We start from the raw sequence: 22,936 nt of genomic DNA, 5'->3' as shown, positions 1-22,936 counted from the left end.
AATAATAATAATAATTTTTTTATTCAAAAAGAAACTAGAATGACTATTTGTAAAAGACAAAAAAACTAGAAACTCTTGAAATTAACTGAAAACAAGAATGAAATTGATAAGAGTAAAAATGGCTTCATTCTTGCCTCTATATATACTATTTAATAACAAGATATATGGCAACATTCTATAGGACCTCTGATACGTGTCCAACTTGCAAGACTTGTATATAATTTGTACAACAAGCTTCTTATATGTGCAATACATGTCGAACTTGTACCACAAGAGGTCAAGATGTGCAACATGAAGACAAATTATTGAACAAGTTTTCAAGCTTCAAATCATCCATAAATACATATAGAGGCAAAGTCACGTTAATGAAGCTTTTAAAGAGCTTGTCTACAAGATATTGTCAAGTTTATCCCTTTTACTTATTTCTACCTACTCATATTATTTAGATAATTATTAGAATAAGTTTTATATATATATATATATAACTTGTTGACCATATTTCTAATCCAAAAAATCAATTAAAGACACCTATAAAGTCAAAGCAACATCTATAAAGCTTCTAGAAAGCTTCCATAGAAGATATAATAGAATAGAATTAACTTGCTTTTATCTACTTCTACTTATTTCTACCTATTTATACAGGTAATTACTAGCTTACATGCGTATGTTCATGACATGCTATAATGAACAACTATCTTAATCAAAAAATTGACATTATTGTGTAGTGTGTCAATTGTTGCAATACTTATGTACTATTATATCATATTATAATAGATTATATTAGCATCTCTACCATATTAGATCTTTCTGAGAATACAAATTGTGATATTAAAAAATATTTAAAGGATTTGTAATAATATTGGAACATCAATGTTGTAAATAAAAATATATTAATATTCTTAGCTTAAGATTTTTAAATAAGATGAAATTTAAGATCTAATTAATATGCATGCAACATAAATATATAAACTTAATAATTTGATTGCATAAGACAATGTTATTGCATTGTTGATATAGAAGATAGATTGATAATTGTTTAATCAAGGATTAAATAAAATTATCACATAGTATTGTGAATTGTATCAAAGATTGGCATTAAAATTATTTTCAGCGATTTATTTAATAAAACATCCACTTCATGTGGTTTGATTTGATTAAATTCATTTTGAAATCCTATAATTTGATTTAAATAATATTTTTTATTTGATTTGATTTAGTTTGGTTTAGTGGTGGCTTAATCCATACCAAAACACACCAAACTAGGTTAATATATGTTCTTTATGACCTTTAGGAATATAAAAATAAATATAACCAAACTAATTAATATGCGAATATAAAAAATCTGTATATGAATATATATATATATATATATATATATATATAGACAAGAATTTTATTTATTCTACACTACATCACTCAAAATGTTATTCATATATATAGAATGTTTATATCATATGATTTTATTTATATGTTTAATTAAAAAAAACTTCCAAGTAGAAACTCTCTTTTATTGCATGGACAACCCTCTCTACCATACATTCCTACATATATACAATGAAATACTAATTTACACTAAAAACATTAGAATAAATTCACAATAAATTATTCCTTCAATAAACTAATAAGCTTTTTAAAGTGAATGAATGAATTACATAAAACGTATTATAACATTTTGCTAAATTATGTATAAATAAAATATATACATATGTTACCAACCATTTCAAACAAATCATTTTATTATAAATTTATTTTATAAATTTTTAGTGTATATAAGAGTTTTACAATGTATATGTAGAAGTGTGTGGCACAAGGAGTGTCTACATAGTGAAAAGGGAGGTGTCTTTCTACCAGTTCTTTTAATTAATATTAAGAGTGTATATGTATATATATATATATATATAGATATATGTTTATATTCTAATTTAATACAATGTTGTACAAATTATTAACTCAAACTATAACAAAGATGTATTATGAAATTATTAATAAAATAGTTTCATAATTTTTTATTGCTGATCTATTATCTTCAATTGTCTTCGAGCATGTGACAATACAGAACATAATTTTTATGAAATATTTCACATGCTTGAAGATATTTGGTTACATCAATTTCTTCCTTTTATTTTTATAGAAAGAAAATATTTTTCAAAGAAAATCTTATTTCTCAACTATGATTTAAATTTAGAATAATGAATTGCGTGCTATGTGCAACATCAAAACAGGAATTGTCATTTCAAATTCGATTTGTTATAATAAACCTAACAATAACATTGTTATGCCACTCCTTTCATAAACTCGGGGATGTGGGAGTTAGTTCAGGCGCCATCATAACCTGAACGGCTTTGATTCCTTGGTTTGTTTCACATGGATAAGCACCACAAGTCACCGCATACTGCCTACTTTCACTATGGGTGCTATGCCAGATGCTACTTTCTAAACTATATCTACGAATGCTCATTCAAAATAAGCAAAAACTGTGGAGACTACGCTATGGTACACCTAATGAAAGTGATGACTTCACCAGTGACGGATCTTTTCCACAAGTTAGACCATTGCACGAATGGCTACAGTCCTCTATCCAAGAGAATAAACAAATACTTAAAAGAAGGTAATACTACAATATCACAGACTCTCAATGAAGTGGAGTTTGGAAATACTCCAAAAACTTGATTTGCATGGAGAGAGAGAGAGAGAGAGAGCGAGGCCCTTACTACTGAAGTTATTAAATCTTGCAGGTAAATCAAAGATACCTTAGATCTCCACGTCAACTGAAATAAAAAAATAATGATAAACCTAAAAGAGCAGAAGTTGACGTTTGCGTTGATCCTGTTTCCACTTTGGCATCTCATAAAACTGAGTTCTCGACATTCCAAATAGCTTCTCGAAATCTTCAGGAGATAAATAGGCCTGCATGAAAGGTATGCATTACAACTCTTGCCAAACAGTAACATATAAACATAGCACAAAAAATCAAAGTGAAAGGGGACATGGGGTTTTCAACGCAGTAGCATAGAGTTCCAAGCTGATTGCTCGTAGGGTAACACTTGAAAACAGGCCAGATCTTACGATCAGAGAGCTTAATACCAGTCAACTAAATGGTTTCGAAGACAATCTATACTCAATAATTACCTCTTTTCTTTTTATATTGATTTTCGGAGGGGGATTTGTGGATGTCGACTTCAAGCGATCATAGCTGTAAAATTCAGCAATCTCCTCTCCTGCATCACCGCCATCCTCGGAAGTCTTTGAGCTAGTTACTGAATCAGTATCACCTGTTGCTTCCGCTTTTGTGAAGGGTGAGCTCCCAGCAACCCAATCAGCATCCACTACAAAAAGCAAGAAGAGTATGTCAGTCAGTCTACGGAAATATGCAAAGAAATGGACTGATCTGGAAATGCTTGGTACAGTTACTGACTCTGACCGGTGCAATCAATCAAGCACACATGCCTTGTGGAAAGGAAGATCTGAACAACCAATACTACACAAATGAGCAGACAAGTATCGCATGTTTACAAACATCGTACACAATTTCAGACTGCGATTTAAGGTTATCCGAAATTAAGCAACCGAAAGCAACAAAGTCACCTGAAACCGTTGAGGCTGGAGCTGGTTTTGAACCAAACATGAAGGATAGAGCTGCCATAGCCGCAGCTCTTTGTGAATTGGCAGCTGATGGTCGATGAACCTTCGGACTTACTGGAGCGGAGGCAGAATTCTGAGTGATTATAGTTTGAGCAGCCTTAGAAAGTTTTCCTTCTGAGGTCAATTGTGATGAAAGAGCAGCCATAGCAGCTGCCCTCTGAGTGGATTCACTTTTAGTACCGGCTGAAGCACTTGGTGTAAGACGCCTTTGGAGTGTCTGAAATATTTAAACACCATGTTACAATTGCACATGAATATGGTCACTTGCGTGAAATAGCTCCAGTTACAAAAGTCAGCATGTAATCTCCATAATGTGATGCGCCTGCTTTGAAAAATCAGTGAAGAGCTTGTACATAATTCGTACATAAAATTCAAATCCTCTGATCCAGCAATTAAATTACCTCTTGAGGTGCTTGTCGCGCCTGAATATCAGCAATCTTTTGGGCATATGCGTCTCCATTGACCTATCACATCCAGGTTTTGAGTAGAGAAAACATGTCAATATTTGTACGCCTGGAAATTATTGATGATCTTCAGATGACCTAATGATAGATTTTCTGGATTGATCTCAATGCGGAAGAATGATTTATACATCTGAAAATTTTGCATGTGCGCCTGAATCGCAAAAAGGAACAATACTCAAGAATTGGAAGTAAGAAAAGGGATGTATTAATACTAACATTGACCTTGCTGGTATCCCACGAGAAGAAACTGGTGAAAAACGTCGGCTCGTTGCCTTCCGTAATAATAAAAATCGGAGTATCTGGTAGCATCCCATCCAGCCTTGCTGCTCGCTCAATATATTTCTGCATACGACAATTAAACTCAGCTCAGTGGATGCACGCTTCAAAAACCACAACCTGCAGGTTGTTGGTACTTCAAGACATATTCTCCAAGTCTACTATGATTACCAAGTAGTAAAAATTGAAGGGAGTGCAATACCTTGCCAACATCTAAACTATGCTCTTTCTCCTCCGAACTTGCATGCTGGCCAACCCACTCGTACAAGACATTGTGACAATCCATGATCATGATATCATCACTCAGAAGATCATCTTGAGTGAAATTGTGCACTTCAGTCACCTGTACAGTTCCCACCTCAGAATTTTATCATACACTCAGTGTGATCTGATAAAATAATTGTAGGAATGGTCGCTTTACAATTATGAAAAATATCTGGACGCTCTAACCCAGAATTAGTAGAGGCATTGTAACAGATGAGGAGACATCTTTAGACCCCAGGAGAGTACTTTCATATCCATCGTTAACACAGAAAACCCATAACTGGTAATAACTGGCACTAGAAAGTAGAAACTGACATTTGGTCAAATCAAGAGACAAATCATTACCTTCAAATTTCCTGAATAGAGGTACGCAGCCATTCCAAGAACATGCCATCGGATTTGCGTTAGATAAGATTGTTCCATACTAAACTTGTTACAAAAGCAGACACCATTTTCTGTTTTGGACCTAATTAAATCTAATAATATGTGAGAGCTAAGAAAGCACAAAAGATAGTATGCAGGAGAAGTTCATTTACCATGACAAAAAGTATACAAAAATCCGATACCATAAATTATGAGAGATTCAACAGACATCATGAAGAGATAAAAGACAAAGAGTTCAATAAAACAAGCTTGTGGAGAATTCACCTTGTGATAAACTGCAAACGTACAACCTAGGATCTTTCGGATTCTCTTTTGGTTTACAGTGGCTTGCATATTTCCGTTTACCCCCTAGAGAACTCCAAAAGAGTGGGGGTTCTAAACTTTCTTTCACGGGCCTTGCTATTACGCCAGGCTGCACCAGTCAAGTACCGGTTCGGAATATTAGGAAAAATATTAAGGATGCTCCTCAACGCAGGCGTGCAGCTGTACTCTTGCACATAATTGAAACCAATTTCAACGTTAACATGGTGAAATTAGAATTGTAACACACCTTCAAGATTTCTGCCACTCGCAGGACAGCCCTCTGGCTTTCGGCAGTGCTCAGGTTACCTGACCAGGCATACAACTTTGAGCTGGTTTGAAGCAGAAAGCAATCAGAGGAGTTGAGTGAAGCTGAAACCTGCAAACAGAAAAGAGATTCCTACTCAGGATTTTTTCTTGAGCAAGTAAGCACCCGATTCGATCTTTAAGCAGACATGGAAAGAAAATCAAGATCTGGACCTCTTCAATATATTGACAGCAGGACCAACTGTCCTAGATAAACACATCCTTACCGGCTCTAGTTGTACAGCTACAACAATGTGTGGACCAGCAGCTCGCACCCGCACCAACATTATTGAATGTTCTTTGTGACCTGGGTGGGTATGTTCCTGCAATAAATTGAAATGTAAATAAACGTCAAAATATGCAAGAAAGAATCCCCAAGATAATATATGATTCCTTACTTCCAACCAATTCAAGATATTTAGATTCCAACACCTAGCAACTACATTCATCAAATGCTGACCCGCCTTTAAAAAAGAAACTCCTGAGAAATACAAAAGACAAATATCAGCAAGTTAGTACTTTTATAGTCAGTGTGCGATGACAGGATAAATAACTAACCTTCAATATGCAAACGCATTTGAACAGCGCCAGGAACTGAGTGGGTTCCTTCCCTTGAATAATGTATGCCTGTCATGAATGTAGATATTAGAGTCATGTGCAATGCAGTAACAAATACAGACATCGCAAAAACAAGACTCCCTATTACCCTTTTAAGTTGCAGCGGAGCAAGCAACAAAAGACCTTTAATGAAGGTAAATTCTGGATGCTAATAAAGCACGCACAATCTGAAAATCCATCTATGAACTTCCCAAATTCCAGATACTCAATGAGATACTAAGCATATGAAAGCTCAATGCACAAGCCCTGCAACAAGGAGCCTAATTTAGTGTATGTATGAACTCTTTGATGCAGCTTCCTGAGGGATATGCAGCAACGGCAACACCATGTGCTGCTTCACAGCATTAGGTTACCTGAACTCCCCGCCCTTTAAGTTCGGCATTCTTCTCATTCATAACTCTCGTTGCTGCAACCTTGTCCTCCTGCATATCAAGATAACCTTAGTACATCCAACTCATATTGTCCTCCTATATGCATGTAGCACCGCTCTAGAAATAATCTAAGCACGAGACACAGTGATATGCTGAAGTGTACTGTAGACACAGAACTGTCATCGAAGCTAGACTTAGATTTTGGAGTTGTGGATCCACACTTACAGGAGAGGTGTACCGGCCAGTCCAGCTATAAAGATGATATTCTTCTTTCTGTTCTTCTCCCTGAACTGTATAAATCACGACATAGCAGCTGTGGTCATAGAACTTTCCTACATCTCCAGCGGCAACCTCTTTCTTTACGCCACCGACCAACCTCCATACCTAAGATAGCAGCAGTTGTTCAGGAGTAAGCATTCTGACTGGTCTCAAGTCAGATTAACATAAGCACGAGATGTAATAAATAGGAATAAGATAGCCAAAGAATGATAATTAAATATGAAAGACTATAAAAAATATAAAAATAAAATAAAAATAAAAATAAAATAATTAGGGCAGCAAGATAAACCTCAAGATTGCCATTCAAAGTTGGAAGTGATGGGAGTTCTTCTTTGACAGGCGAACCCTTAAGAATGCCCTTTGTGTTAACACCTTGCTGCTTCAAAATACCTGTAATGGCCGCCTCATCAGGAGAAAAATAATTGTCCAAATTATTGACACACGCAAAGCTGGCAATACCATACTATTATATTGAACCCAATACATATGCAGAAAGAGCTAGACGATGGACTGAAAAGAGATCAAGAGCACAGGAAACAGGACTAAATTACATTTGATGAAGTTGCAAAAATACCTGTCGTTTCATTCCAAATTATGAGCAGTGAATTTGCATTAACAATCTCAGACGTCATTGATAATCATGACCGTCGGTCTCGAAAAAGAGGTTAAGTCTTTCAAGCATACCTGCAACTTTGCCTCTTCCTTCTTCAGAAACAGTGTGGTGTCCATTCAACGGCCACTTCTCAAAATATGACCGAAATTCTAGCGTTTCGAATCCCTCAATGACCCGAGTGATTTTAGTGTACTTCGCCGTATTATGTTCAGTGATTAAACCCTACACGTACGCAATTAAGAGAGGTATGCTGACAGTCAACAACTCATGCATAGAAAAATGCTATAGAAAAACTTAAACCAATGATTGCAGGAAATTAAACGACCATTTACATAATTTATAGAAAAGCAGTAAATGGTTGAGGTGGGACTTGGGAATTTGCCTCTGCAGTTGAAATTGCGGCCTTTCTTGCATCAAGTGAAGTGTTACGACCTGCCCATAAGTAGAGCTCAGTACCGCAATCAAGAACGTAACACTTACTACTGTCCAGCGCATCTTTAGAGATTTCCACACCCTTGAAGCTCCCTTCCACAATACTTTAAGCACCAGAAGCCCACAAAATATCTCGTTAGTCACACTCTGTGCTCACAGAGCACCACCAGTAGTAGACTGTTGATCACAAGCACAGAAAAATTTCATGAAAAACACTTCACCGTTGTAGATGTAGTAGTCATCGTCAAACTTTCATTGACCACGTAGAACATAGGCATGTCATCATATGCACTTAATAGTCGTCTACCTCTTAAGTTTCGAGCCCCATGCCATTCGTCACACTACCAGGGTAAACGAGCAAGTGATTCTTAAAGAAAAAATACAACTCAACATAATTCAATAAGTATCAGTAGAAAAACTATTTAATTACCAGAGCAGCTTGGGCTTGGGTAACTCAGGAGCATCATCTGCTACAGTGGCCTTTTTTGTAAGCGGAGCAAAGCCCCCGAACAGCACCCAGAACTGACCCGTGTCGGCCTCGGATCCAAGAGTACCATCATCTGCGAAAACCAATGAAGTGGAAAAGGATGAAGAATGCAAAATTCAAATTTCAAAAAAAAAGTTTATAGCTCCTCACATACCACGGATGTAATTAGATGTCATGTTTTCCGGCATGCACTTATAATGATCGTATTTTTTGAAAGGCAAAAAAATCTCCAAGTGTTCAGACTATCAATATAGTTTAGGTTTTAGCTCTAATAATTAAACATTAGATCCTTCATCTGGCTCCTCACCTACGATAATAATGTCACATTTGCCATCGTGATATGTATCCTTGATATACTGGACGACTTCTAGAGCTTTTCCTCTCTCTTGGATGCTGGAAGTTTCTCCATTGAATTGGAAGATTGTAGATTCAGTATCCAGAACAAAAACATCGTCATGGTTAAGTGAAGAACGAGAAAATGGCACCTGCAATGAAATAGGCAATCGAGTAAATGTTCAGCTTTGAAAAAACGTTTTGACTACGAATTGCAATTCGTAGGAAGCACAAAATCTGAGATCTAAACCGTTTCCCTCCGTAATATCTGACACGTTTACTTCTTGCAACTTATACTTAGTCAACAAGTCGAGACCTACACTGCAAATATGTTATGGACAAGGTTTTTTCTCATTTAGACACATGGAGCCACGTTTACAACCAAGCAAAAGTTGTTCTAATCAAGTCCTAGTTCTCTGCGTAGAAGCTTTCCCTAGACTCCATTCAGCAAGAGTACCTCTCAAACAAGTATTCTTCACTACTAACAGGCGCACAAGTCGGGGTGAAGAGTGTGCGACGGGTGTTTTAGGATGAAATGGACTCAAACCTGTGCAACTCGGACAGAGCGTCTTCCTTTCACGACGAACAAACGAGGCTCGACCTTCTCAACCTCCAACTTCTTGAATCCAGAAGCAACACCGCCTTCCATAGGAATAATGCATGGCTTGAAGTAAGATAAGAAAAGCTCTGTTTCATGCTCCTGGGTTTCTCTGTATTGAACCGCGCGACCACCTAAAGCAGCGTCCAGCTCTACGGCCTTAATTGCCGCTGCACCAGCCTCATCCTGTCAGGAAGAGGCATAACAAAATGACCAATTCGCGTTTTAAGTACAGAAATCATTAAGAAGCAGCATTTGAAGATAAAAAACACTTTCACGGGTGTTCTAGCAGTAGCACTGTAAAGTTGTCATATTTTTTTTCCCCGTACAATGCTCGAGTATTTGCAGATTCCGAAGTCTGACACAAGAGTTGCTTCACATCTCATTAGTGATAACGATTTCGATTCTTTACGGGTAAAGTAAATTGATCGTAGAAAACAAGCATTAAGCATTCAACATCTTATGAAAGTTGATGCGACAATATTCAGCAAAATCATTTCACAATATACTCGGTAACTACTAACAAAAGTCAGAACATTGATGTGCGATAAGAGTCTTGCAATCAGAGTACCTGGCTAGTATCCTTCCCAAGCCAAAAATGAATGTCATAGTGAAGCCCTCCAGACTTCAATGCTGTTGACTGTCACCAACATGAACTAATAATTTATTATGAAGTTTTGAGAAAACAAGAACTTGAAGATATAATCCACCAATGTGCTATTATTGAGCTGAACTAGGGATCACAGTGTAGCACTCGGAAACAAATTTGAATACGAACTCTCATATTCACACCCTAGAGAGATTACTGGTGAGCACAATGTTTAAAGAGAAATAGGGGGGTTACCCTGAGCACAATGTAAGAATCTCCCGAGTAAAATTTTCCATGGGATTCCTTAGGCAATAGTACTGGCTTGAAATTTTCCATGCGCCATATATCCATTCCTCTGCACGTGAAGTCAAAGCAAACATTAGAAACATTTGTTTCAAGGTCAATGTCGCAGTTATGCTACCATTGTAAAATAACCGCAAGGAATAGCATAGCCTTAAGAGCGATAACATTCAGCACAACCTGAAGCAGATTCATGAAAAAAAAAAAAAATAACACACAGATATAGAGGGTAATGCAAGGTACGCTTTCTGTCCGACTCCATGAAATGCAGGGTCGACATTCTTCATAGATACAGCCATCAGGCTAATTCTCACAATCGCTTTTTAACTCTTGATGTTGCCCTCAAATTTTCATGCATAATCGTCAAGCAGCCACTTAAATTCTTTACATATATACCTGAAAATACAAGAACAGGCATTAGACAAAAAGTTGATTTGAAAGGTGGTACAAAACCTAAGAGCGATATTTCATATGAGGCACATACCACAAGATTTTACAACCAGTTCTTAAGCTCTGCTAGCATTCAAGCCGACAGAATCCTTGATGGAAAACGATACAACTAACGAGGAGAATTGCCAAACAAGAGTGCCGCATAAACTGTAAATTTTGTAGCCGTAACCAGAATGTATGAAGACACGATGTGAAACGAATTTAGAACCTCATATCGTTGTATTTGCGAAATGTACGATCAGCAATACAGGAACAAGAGTAGTCGCAGAGGGTGAAAGGATGGAAGCTAGATTCATCGTAAACGAATTAATTCAACAATTCGAAGAAAAGAGGGCATACTTAAAAAGCGTCCTGAAGCACGAGAATTGAACACAAATTGAAGAATTGATCTTCCATAATTAGCTAGTCAACTAGGTTCCCAGAATTATATACGCATAAGCTGTTCAAATCGATAATTAGTGTCAAGCGACGGTATCCACTTCAAATGCACATAGGACTTCCCTGCTATTTCCGACGAGACAACAGTTTGCTGCAACAGAAAAGCTTCACGTTGTTGTCAAGAATGCGGAAGTTAAGTGCTTGAGTAGCAGACTTAGATCATGCAGTCTAGAGAAGCAAGCTGGAGATTCAAAAGTATTCTACTTTAGAACATATATCTCGAACCCAAATCTCAGTTTGTTGCAGCGCATGTTACAAATTACTTACTCTGATAAGTATGGCTAATTGCAGGTAGCGAATCAATCCATGCAAAGTCTTACTCCGCTAAAATTGCAGCACAAAACCCTCGGACAAGAGCAGTTTCAATCACGATCAGGGATGATGTTAAACGATACAGCTGAAAGGACGGTTTTGCTCGACGATCAGCCAGCACACAATTGCCAACTCACGCATTGAGACACATTAAATTTACTAATGATCAAGTACGACGACGTCCTTAAAACGATACCGCTTTTTGATAGACGATGTAAGTAAAGCTGAGTAATACAGAGAAAAGGGAGATGTGCTACACTTTGCTTAAAGCACACTAAAGCAAACACAATTGAAGAATTTTGGTTCTTTGGCTGCACACATGATCCTAATCGTAAAATTAAAAGGTTTGCTGTCATTTTCATCATTGATAACGTTCCGTCCCACACAGCATGAACAGGTGACAGCAAAAACAAATAAATTAAAAAAATCATATGTTAACAAAATTTAGGAAATGCAGCGAGGAGTTCTCAAAAGAGGTGGAGAAGCAAAAAGAAATAAAATCGATTTCCTACATTAGGTACTACTGCATCCACGATGGAGAATCGTAGACGGAGGGACTCGAAAGAATAAAATTTCTAACTCCGCCGAGAAGTCTGTAAAATCGCAGACACACTAAACGGGATCCAACCTGAGGGCGAAGCAACAGATACAAAGAGAACACACTTCCGATCATCGTAGAGCTACAAAAGAAGAAGAAGAAGAAGAAGAAGCTACATGACCGGCCGGACCACCTGGAAGTACCGAAGTGCGAGTAGACAATCCAAGGCGAAACAAAAATGCCCTTGGTGCTTACCAATCGTCGTCTTCTCACAACACAATAGAATTCGAGCACGCCTCTAAACCCCCGCGCATCCGCACAGCGACTGACAACCCAGCAGCAATCAACACCACTCTACTCGCAGAAACCACATCGCTCAATTACAAACGCGTCGAAAAAAATCTCGCCAATCTGATCCCTCGATACTCAAATCCAGATCTCCCGCTCACACACACCAGTAAACAGCAATCCTAGGCAATTGCTTCCGCAGAACTGCACCGCAAAACCAGCCAGACCGGCACTCCGTGCACCCGTGATGAAAACCCCACCCCTGACACGTGATCCTCTTCCAAACTATTGCGTACTATTGCATACATGTACTCGCCGGACGCAGAAATTCACAAAGAACTCGATGGTGTAAGCTCCGCGTCGACGAGAAGCGTCCCGTCTTCAGCGATGCCACGAGAAGCTTCGGAGCCAGCAATAGCGGAGGAGGAGGAGGAGGAGATGGCCACGAAGAAGCGGGCACAGGACAGTGGCCAAGACCAGGATCCTTCATGGTTTTTCTCTACACGCTGATCGGATTCCAGAAAAGTCCCGTTCGTTACCGCCTGGTGGGGGTAAGTTTAATTCCCCGGTACTGTTCCCAGGTCGGCTGACCACGGCCTCCGCCCGTATTTTGCGACCTTCCAACTCCCTTCTCTTTATTACTAGTACTACGTCCCTCTCCCCCTTCCTACAGAAACTTTATCCTCCCCCCCTACCCAAAATCTACCTCACGATTTACTGAAAGTAACTAACATAAATTAATATTTACGGCACGTGACATCCTTGTAGTTGAATGGGACTACAGTACAACGAACGAATCATTTTCTTTAAAAAACAATTCTCGTCGTGATATCAAATGTTAGGTGTTGGGAATTACCCGATTTTTATTAAAATTTTGATGTATTTGTTGAATGTTTTCACTCTAGTTGTTACATATTTCGGGAAAACTTATCGATTGAGAAATTAATCCACTTTTTCCTAAATCCCTTGAATGTAACGCAAAGTGTAATTGTGTCGCATGAGCTTCATTGACAAGTCCTATTCAACCCAAATGGATTGGGACTTGCTCCGGTTGGGTTGAATCAATCAAACCCAGATTGTCATTTTAATTAGTGAGGTCTAGATTTGGTAAGACCATTTCCCTACGCCGCACCATCGGGGAAAGCAAAGGATTTAGCTTGAGCGGGTCGAGGCTAGTGCGGGGAAAGTGGAAGAGTCAATCCGCGCAAAAAGCTGATGGGGGTGATGGGTGACCTGGCATGGCCACAATAACACTGCGTTGAGGAAGTCCAAACGGCAACGCTTCTGCGTTAACCTTAGACTGGTCCATAAGTTTGAATCGGCCCGGTTGCTATATATGGCAACCCCGCGATGAGAATGGACAGGGTGGGCAACTCGCTGAGCTGGAGACCCAACCCGCGCTCTCTCTCTCCGTGGGGGCACTGGTTCGGGGAAGAGGAAACCAGGCCCAATGTCTGACGGCTGGTGTGACGTGGACTTACCACGTCGGCGTTGGTACCTTTGAGCGACCCCGTCAAAGTCACGGCAGTAGGTGTGACCGTCTCCTGTCCAATAAGATCGTCACACGGTCATTCTTCAGATGTCTACGTAGGCTTTGTTTGGGTTTTAGGGTTCTGAAAACCGTGACAATCCATTTTTTGTTGTTCTTCTTCTTGTCACCCTTAAGAAAATGTCTTGGATTCTTATTTGGGTTATGATACTGGCAATGGGAATAGTGTGTTTCAACAAATGCTTTGCTTGGTATCCACTTATATGCTTGAAGACTTGTGTGAGTGTCCTGTGATCTTCAAATTCTGATTGAGTCATTTCTTCAGACCAATTCTTAGTTGCAAAGTACTTTGTTTATCCAACTCTTTTATTATGACTGTATTCTTGGATGGAGAAAGTGGATGAATGTGTACATTGTGTAAGGAGATGTGGCAGTTTTGCTTTTCTTATTAAAAAAAGCATATATTAAGCGAAATACTGTTTACAATTATTTATTTATTTTATCCTCGCATCAGAAGATGTATATGAGGTGAAAATGTGGTAACCTGATTATATTTTTGGGTATTTGAGATGGCAAGGTTGCCCTCATAAAGTTTTCCATTGAACAAAGTCATTATTTCATGGTTAGCATTTTAACTACCAATCTACTTTGTGCAAAGCGTTTTGCAGAAATACTCTGCTTGAGAACAAGATAGAAGTTTCTTAAACATGTGTATCATTTTTTACAATATGAAATTGATATTTACAATGTGTGTATGTGTGTGTGTGTGTATACACACACATACACCTAAACACACATGTGCAAATGCTATTAAATTTAGAAATCGTGTTTTCTCCCCAATTCATCATATAAAATTGCCTTGTAATTTTTTTAAAACTATTTGCATTTTTAAGTTCTTATAGGCATTAAATAAAACATAGAGATTATAAATTTATCTTGTTGTGTTTTGTCAAAAAAAACATTTTCCACCTAAAAACATCAATAAATTTAAAAATATAACAAATTCATCAATTTAACATTCACTTGTTAGATTAACAATTAAACACCTTCAATGTTTTAGATCTGTTTTTTTAAGCATGTTACTAAATATATCTGAAATTTCAGTGTATCAACAATAATTGAACACATTTATTTGAATTTGTCGGATAATGCAGTTATTTTTCTACTGAAACGATATTGTGTCAATGGATAGCTATATCAAAATTATTTCAGCAGTCAAATTTGAAATGAATATGTCAGCATAGCTTTATTATTGCCTTAATAGTTCAATCCATTATTCAAAGAATATATACTGCCTTGATGTTGATACGACACCATGTATCACAATAATGAAACATTAACCACTAAATGTCCGTTATTCTTTTATTACAAAGTGAATTTTAAATGATAAATATATTTTTTAATGTTATGAACTAGCAAGGATTTGTAATGTATATGTCAAACCAGGTTTACCAAAATAATAATAATAATATAATTCATTTGGCATTACTTATTAAGTTAATGCCTAAGTTGTCTGGTGCTTTCCTGAAAAATCCAGAGGACTTATTAATATCAACTAATAACACTTAATACTCACAAGCCATTGGTAAATGCATAGTGACATGGTTTAACATTTTTCAATATGTATCACTGTGAAATTAAAATATCAATTTCATGATATTACTTATGATGTTCGAATATATGTTAATAAATGTCCATAACCAAAATTTCAATCTAGTAAAGAGAAAATATATATATATATATATATATACATAAAGTGTTGAGATGTGATCTTTGTGAGACTGTCAAACACTGAAATAGCGTTAATTGCTGACATGGAGACCATGGATGATGAGCTGGACACCTTGGAGACTATTTACTAAAAAAGTGAGAAGCCAGCGTGGCTCAGCAAATCCTACGTGGCAAGTCTTTGTCAAGACCCAATTGTATCCCATCTCAGTCCTCCGAAGTCCATTATCCTCGAGACTAGAGGTCTTGGCAAGTTTTTGATGGGTCGCCAACTAAGAGGGCTTCAACTTTTACTTTTACTTTTACTCCAAGGTTGTAGTTCGTTGCCTTGGCCACGACAAAATGTGGGGGAGAGAGTGAGAGTTTCTGCATGGAAACTTGTGTGATAAAATGAAGTCGATGGTTGTCAATGCATATTCTTTACAATGGTTATGAAATACACACACACACACACATCTATATATATATATATATATATATATATAAAGAGAGAGAGATACATAGAAAGAGAGAGATAACCACTATAATAAACAACTTTTTGGGCTCTTAAAAAAATATTATTATTTTTTAAAACGAGATAACATATATCTTAACAAAATAAGTTAGCAATGAAACATTGAATATCAAACATACTATTTTTTGTAATAAAACAGACCATTTTGTTTTTTTATTATGGATTCATTGTATTTTAACACTCTATTTGTTGGAAACATTGTTTTCTAATTTATAGTTGAATGATTTAATGGAGTTCAATACCTTTTATTGCTTTTGTAATTAGTGAAACAGAAGGGAATCAAAAGTACTAAAAATATACATTTTGCTAATTTTGTACAACACTTATGTTTTCAATTAAACTGATCATGTCATCTACCGTGATCACAAAATGCTAATATTTCTAAATATAAACACAAATATAAAGCAAAAGTTGGTTTGCTTTGTCAAAATAAAAACTTGCATCATCTTATACAAACCCATCACCACTAATTTTCATTACCATTTTTTTTTTCCCGACAAATCGATGTCTCACCATGACATTTCTTTAGAAGAAACACACATCATCAATTGTTATTCTTACTTGAAACCAAATTAAAACGTATTTGTACATTTGTGTGTGTGTGTGTGAGAGAGTAAATGAATGAATGTCCACACACATTCTCATGAGAAGTCTGCAAATGAATGCGAAACTTTATGCGAAGTTTGCGCCGGTGCTATCGAGATCCATGACCTTGAAGAGGAGAAACTGGCGCTAGATCGGAGTTCACCGAGCTCAATGAACCCAAGGTTCGAGTGATGGCTGTCGATGAATCTGCTCCGGGCTCTCGTGTTGCTGTGGAGTATTAAGCGTGGAGCACACTTGCCGGTGAGGTTGAGGAGGAGCATCGTGGCACTGGGTCTGATACCAAATCCACCAGCCTCTTGTGACATTGCTGCAACGCAAACTGCAAATGCAGAGCAGAAGGTTTCAAGTCACCGAAAAGTAATAAGGGAAGTTTACAAACAACCTCGGTGAGTGGAGTTCACAGCTACTGTTGGGAGAAGGTAATAAATTGTTGCTTTATTTTAACAGTTAGCTGAGAGGAGTACATTTACAGGTGATGACAGCGAATACCATGTCCACGACCAGAAAACTTTGGAGGGCTGCCATGTGAAGCGCCGCTTGAAGTGGCAAAGTTTCGTCCAGAATGCATTGCATCACACACAAGCCGATTGTGGATTGCTCGAAGTCCAGGAACTCCACCTCTGCAGCGGCATTTAGCCATCCACGATCACCGTCTGTCATTTTTTAAAAATTGTGCGAATGAACTTTAATGATTCGATTACCTTAGAGTAGTGCCTGGATCATTCATCGTGTTTGCTGTGTTGAAGAAAAAAAACTTACGCTTCAGATCCGTTGCCACACTGGTCTATACACTGCGTGTCATCTGGATTTCTACAACGCATTTATGCCATTTTATATGCTGGAATTTGCAGCTGGAACAGCTTTTGGTTGAATCCTGACGGAGAGTCAAAAGGAACCTGTGAGAATTGCTTGGAGGAGTTCGTCGGCCCGGCTGCGTGCTCCCTGTACTAGCGCCGAGGAGACTCCGATGAGAGGAAGATGCGCCAGCATGTTGTCCACGAAGTCTGAGGTGGTCACCGCCAACAATTTCCATCCGAGCACTTGGAGCACCACCACCTCCACGTCCCGTAGCTTGCCTAAAATCAGATTGGCTTCACCAGAAAACCTCTACAAAATCATACACACGTTTCATGCGTGTGAGGTCAATGAGCCATTCTAATCTGGAGGAGACTATCAAGAGAACGGTTCATTGGCAATATCTGAAATCTGCATTCAACCTCGTCGGATGGTTTGAATAGATAGGGCAAGCCATACAATTATTCGTCTTGCTTAAACTGGGAGAAGCAAGGGATGTAAATATTGAAACTCAATGGTTATGAATCAACATTCCGTGTTTACAGGATTTTAAATTAGATTGTCTTAATCTGGTGGATGGCTTGTGTGATTTGCATTTTGTTCACATTGACCGCTGCATTCAGCACACATCCCGGTTAACAGACGGCGTAATGTTTAAGTTTGAATTGGGGTTGAACGGAGCAAGATAATCTAAAATTCTGACAGAAACTTCGCACATACTCAAGCTCGAAAGGGAAATTTAGATTCCTTATGACAGCAAGGATGCCGTGAAGCATTAGTTAGCAACAAAAACATGACATGGTTGTCTGTTGCAAACTTAATCTCAATGGTCTGTCATTGCAAGTTACAGGCTCAAAGTCGAACGTGTAGGTTGCTACTATCTAAGAAAGTTACACAGATGTTTAGGAAGCCACTTGACCGTGTTAGGTCTGTGCTGTTAAGTATTAGCTGCAAAAATAGAAGTGAGTCTCAAGTGCTATGAATTACGCAGAGAGAAGCTAAGGAGGGTGCAGCGGTATCGTCCATTTTGGCTGCAATCAAAACGCAAGCTGCAGCGATGTAAGGAAAATGTGTTGCTGAGTTTTCGTCAACCTGCAAACATTTCCATTTGGCCCGCACAGTTTTCAGAATCGATCAAGACGAAAATCATTTACAATTTGTCACGCAAATAACCTTACATGTAGGTTTCTTTTCTATTCTGAAGATGTAACCTGTGAGTTTGCCGAGCTGGAGGTCATAGTACTGAGGAAGCGATCCAGATAGGCGATGGCGTGTGCTCCAATCACTATTCCGAGCCCCAAATCCTCCACCAGCTGTAACACGGATGCACACACTTCAAATCTAGATGTGAAACTACAAATCCATTTTTTACAATTAGCACAACCACCGATTACGATAGTTGCATCAACTAATAATCTACTGAGGGAATCACTAGGGAATAGTAAGTGCTGTTAGAGTAACCCGAACCAAGCATGATATCCGTACTTTGCTTGTGCATTTCCAAGTTGAGGACAGAATTACAACTTCGACAACTCGCAAAAATTACTGACGCAGCGGATCATTGCGACAGTGAGTACCTTGAATATGAGAAAGACACCCTCTCGCCGCGCACTGCCCAGTCCAACATAAGATTTGTCGTCATCCAAGTCAGACCATATCAGAGTGTTGATATACCGATCTGTCAGACGGTGCGGCGTCGTTACCTCTCTCTCCTGCAGGACACGCATGGCCTCCCCAAGATCCACCAAACTTGGTTTGGAAACGGAATCAGCCCTAACCACCATAGTTTCTGGCGCTGGGTCTTTTCTCACAACAATAGTGGCGGTGTCATCAGTGTGTGAAAAACGGTTGAGTTTGGAACATAGATTTTCTTTACTTTTGGACAGAAAGGAGCTCCCGTGTGCAGGATAAGGGATCGAGGCGGATATGGCATTAACTAACCAGCCTCGGAAGGCGGAAGTAGTTGCTATGGAATCATTGTGGAGTTCACCAAATTGGTGGTGGCAGTAGGTGGTGGTAGTAGGTGAGAGAGTTTCTCCACAGAGAAGATCACTCAGCAAAATTGTACAAGCCTCCCCACCCGTACTACACTCTGCCAAGGGTAGCAGCATCTGTTCCGCAACTGCAACTTTGTCCGGCTTGATTGACTTCGGCATGGTCAGCTGCATTACCTGCTTTCCTTTCTGTTCTCCCACCAGGAGATAATCCTTCAAACACATCCTTACTCCAAATCCCTGCCAGGAAAACCTCTACCGATTTAGATACTCCGTGCTAATAAATGAGTTTGGGAGCGAAGCCTAGCAATCTGGCTATGAAGGTTGATATACTCGTCATGAATCGCTAATGAGTCATAAACTTGAATGGTCTTTGCTGCAATGACACCTATGCATTGTCAATTCTGCAGCCGAGATGTTGATAAGTAGTGGGGATGAACCGGGAATGACCTGATGAATACAAAGGCGAGGTTAACTCTCACAAGGAAATCGACATATTTACTAAATAAAATCTAGCCGAGAGATCACCTCATCAGCACTGGTGATTGCAGATGAAAGACTTCCAGTCTAATGCGCGATCCCAAGTGAACAACAGCTCTGATAGTTCCCAACACTCATACATGCGTGATACTGTTGCTTCCCCTGCAACTGAATCACACACAGAGCCGGAAGCTCCTGAACTCGAATTCAAATAACCCTCGCGGAACATTGCCGTGATTGCCTCATTCCATATCGGATCGATCCAATGACACCACAATTGTTGAAAATAAACAAATAAAAAAATGAAAACCAAATTCACCGTACTCAGTGATCACGAAAGCTAGGCAGATACAACTGTTAACTTCGGATGCTGTTGAGGGTGCATCCTGGTGCGCATTCTGAGCTCCCAAGACTCTGGTGCACACAAGAATCCGACTGAAAATTGTTCCCCCTCGCTAATGCTCCCTCTCTTACCCCCCCCCCCCCCCAACTCTCACAGAACTCGACAGCGCAACTGAACTCCACACTGTCAAAACCAGCTCACAAACCGCCCACCCCGATAATTAGCGCTTCAAACACCAATCTCCTACAAGATACTCCTACAAAGTACGCGTCCGACACACGAATCCTACACGAACAATGGGGTTAAATGCGCATCTGATGACCTCACGTCAGTGAATCCGCTTCGGAACCAGCGATCTATCAGTACAGACACCGCTGAACGACTTACGGCGTTCTCATCATGGGCGTGATGAAGAGGTCCAGGGCCCCATGTAGCAAGCAAGCAAGCGCAACAATGTGAGGCCTCGCTGATTGAACCAACCAAGAGAGGAGCACCACTGCGAGCATGGGAGTTTCGAGGGGTCCCAAGAAACAAGTCCCCCGCAACGCGACGGACGTCGTTTCGGATTTGTACGCCATACGGGTATTACCGTATTGATGTAATTTGTCCATACGAAAGGATACGGTTTGACCGTATCGATGGCGTTTCGACCATGTTGGATGACCGCTGAATTCATTCATCCGTTTGCGGGTTAAGAAGTCGAGGGGTTACGCATGGAGATCGGTTATTTTTTATTTTATTATTATGTTTATTTTATTTTCTCGGGCAGCTCGGGAATGGGTCAGAAAATCTTGGTTGCCATATGTCAAGCGCTCGCAAAGCCATAGCTGCATGTAATTTAATTTAATTTAATTATGAGTTTTATAATTTATTTATTTTTTGTAAAAATTAAAATTATAATATTTTAACATTCTTTTTGTGATTTCTTTATATTTTTTCCCCCTCTTTGCTTTAAAATTATTTCATTCTTTCTTTCATGTATTTATTTCAAAACATAAGAAAAATCTAAAAAAAAATCAAAAGAAATTTGATATATATATGTATATTATAAAAAACATTTAATACATTCAAATGTTTTGTGGTTTAGAGGATTGCAATATTCTAGCTCTCAATACATGAACCAAGTATTAATTACATAATTTGATCTTTTGCCGTTGAAATTTTTATTCCAAAAATTGGCTACCTAATTATATTACTACATTATTAATTTTATTTTATTTTTGTTGTTTTTCATTCATTCTTCACAAGTGTAACCAAGGCATTTAAATTTTGATCAACTCAAAACACCTCAATTCACAAACCATCAAAAGAAAAGATATCAAAGGTCGTCTTCATTTGGTGGCTTGTACTTTCACAAATTTTGAGCCATGGGTGCTACCACAATGGCCTTGAATTCCATACAGATTTTGGTATTCAAATGTAAAAAATTATTAAATTTTTTTGTTTTATTTATGAGTTTGTGTAGTTTAGTGTAAAGTTTTTGACAAGCTAGTTGATAGGATGTGTGTTTTTTATTACATTTTCCTTTCCTTATAATCAACAGATTTCATTTCCTCCAAAAAAAAAAAAAAAAAAAAAACTTCAAAAATTCATTACATACATACATACATACATACATACATACATCTATTTGTTATTTTTAAAAATAAAATTTCAATGAATTTTATTAAAAAAATAGTGTAAAATTTGTGCCACCTAAATCTAATATTTGATATCAAGCATATTTGATATGCATATATATATATATATATATATATAGTAAATCAAAATCATCACAACCATGTTTTGATACAATAAGACTGTATAGACCCTGTGCTATGCAGAAACCTATGACTTGAAAAAAAAAGAAAAAAAAAAGCAATAAATATAAATATATATATATATATATACAAACACACATACATATATATATATATATATATATATATAAACACAGTGACATAAAAAAAATGAAACGAAGGAAATAAAAGGAGAAGAAGAGACAGTGTGTGTAGAATCTTCTGACCATGTCACAAAATAATCCACTTGGCAACTCATTCAAAAATGCAACAAGAAGATTGTGAGGTACATTCTCAGTATAAGTCAATATAGGTTGGGAATAGTATGGTCACCAAACATTGTAATGTGGATTTGAAGGGAACTAGATGTTTGGGTGTGTGAGTGAGCCTCTTCAAAGCAAATGTGGAGGTGATGGTTGTTGCTCATTAAATAAAGTTTCTATGCAAACATTTAATGTCTTTGTTCAAATCTCAAATTTGTAAATCCTTAATGTTGCTTTGTTGGTTGTATAATCAGTCTAAATTGATTTGAAGAGTTTTCAAGGCATTACAAGATAAATTTAAATTCTACCTTGTATTTATATGGATGTATTGGATTTCAAGACCTGGAACGATTTTAGAAAACAACAATAACAAGAGATGCTGATACATTACGGTGACCTTTGGAATCTAAATGAGTTTATTGATTTTTAATATCATATCCTTGTTTTGGCCATGGGGTTAGGCTTTGTTTGAAACTATACACATGGTTTTAGAATTGTGTGCATGCAATGTTATGTTATTTAGTTTTTGAACCATGGAAATTGTACCATTCAATGTAAAGCCACTTTATCCTCTGTACTATTCTTTATTTTTTTGCACTATCTTTTTATCATATGTTAAATATACACTAAAATGTAAACAGTTTTACAACAAGTTCCATTTACA

At 37.9% G+C, this 22,936-nt stretch overlaps 2 protein-coding genes across 6 annotated transcripts; both read right to left on the bottom strand.

Moving 5' to 3' along the window:
• Positions 1 to 2,304: 2,304 nt before the first annotated feature.
• Positions 2,305 to 12,760, bottom strand: LOC112275021 (villin-2). 5 transcript variants are annotated; one of them, XM_024504942.3, is made up of 23 exons: positions 12,589 to 12,760; positions 10,500 to 10,652; positions 10,212 to 10,311; positions 9,939 to 10,007; positions 9,317 to 9,553; positions 8,744 to 8,921; positions 8,380 to 8,509; positions 7,900 to 8,053; positions 7,589 to 7,739; positions 7,194 to 7,294; positions 6,851 to 7,009; positions 6,608 to 6,676; positions 6,195 to 6,263; positions 5,864 to 5,959; positions 5,581 to 5,709; positions 5,295 to 5,442; positions 4,992 to 5,002; positions 4,585 to 4,725; positions 4,323 to 4,448; positions 4,044 to 4,106; positions 3,586 to 3,859; positions 3,130 to 3,326; positions 2,305 to 2,907 (listed from the first exon to the last, which is right to left on the bottom strand). In XM_024504942.3, exons 2-23 carry the CDS (start codon positions 10,553 to 10,555, stop codon positions 2,794 to 2,796), a joined length of 2,772 nt encoding a protein of 923 aa, XP_024360710.1. In that variant the 5' UTR covers positions 10,556 to 10,652; positions 12,589 to 12,760; the 3' UTR covers positions 2,305 to 2,793. The 5 variants fall into 5 exon arrangements, with proteins under 5 accessions (XP_024360710.1, XP_024360709.1, XP_024360712.1 ...); XM_024504941.3 differs by having other exon boundaries at positions 12,250 to 12,738; XM_024504944.3 differs by having other exon boundaries at positions 4,329 to 4,448; positions 12,250 to 12,738.
• A 3,529-nt stretch (positions 12,761 to 16,289) lies between these two features.
• Positions 16,290 to 20,814, bottom strand: LOC112274850 (uncharacterized). The gene is made up of 7 exons (XM_090246244.1): positions 20,619 to 20,814; positions 18,992 to 19,648; positions 18,626 to 18,727; positions 18,402 to 18,506; positions 17,516 to 17,726; positions 17,084 to 17,272; positions 16,290 to 16,938 (listed from the first exon to the last, which is right to left on the bottom strand). Exons 2-7 carry the CDS (start codon positions 19,631 to 19,633, stop codon positions 16,655 to 16,657), a joined length of 1,533 nt encoding a protein of 510 aa, XP_090102370.1. The 5' UTR covers positions 19,634 to 19,648; positions 20,619 to 20,814; the 3' UTR covers positions 16,290 to 16,654.
• Between the last annotated feature and the right edge of the window lie 2,122 nt (positions 20,815 to 22,936).

The sequence above is a fragment of the Physcomitrium patens genome, chromosome 22 (genome assembly GCF_059467195.1).
Source record: "Physcomitrium patens ecotype Gransden chromosome 22, ASM5946719v1, whole genome shotgun sequence".
NCBI lineage: Eukaryota > Viridiplantae > Streptophyta > Bryopsida > Funariales > Funariaceae > Physcomitrium > Physcomitrium patens.
Note: the sequence above shows the minus strand (reverse complement) of the source record. Positions and strands in the feature narration are given on the sequence as shown.

Bases quoted from the DNA above. Each gene is read 5' to 3' on its own strand.
- LOC112275021 (XM_024504942.3), bottom strand. From the start codon at position 10,555: ATGGCTGTATCTATGAAGAATGTCGACCCTGCATTTCATGGAGTCGGA. The intron at 8,510-8,743 runs GTGAGGAGCCAG...TGGTTTTCGCAG, and splicing joins ATGTGACATTATTATCGTAG to ATGATGGTACTCTTGGATCC. The intron at 2,908-3,129 runs GTAATTATTGAG...CCTTTCATGCAG, and splicing joins TCAATATAAAAAGAAAAGAG to GCCTATTTATCTCCTGAAGA.
- LOC112274850 (XM_090246244.1), bottom strand. From the start codon at position 19,633: ATGTGTTTGAAGGATTATCTCCTGGTGGGAGAACAGAAAGGAAAGCAG. The intron at 18,728-18,991 runs GTACTCACTGTC...TCCGTGTTACAG, and splicing joins GTGTCTTTCTCATATTCAAG to CTGGTGGAGGATTTGGGGCT. The intron at 18,507-18,625 runs GTTACATCTTCA...AAATGTTTGCAG, and splicing joins CCAGCTCGGCAAACTCACAG to GTTGACGAAAACTCAGCAAC.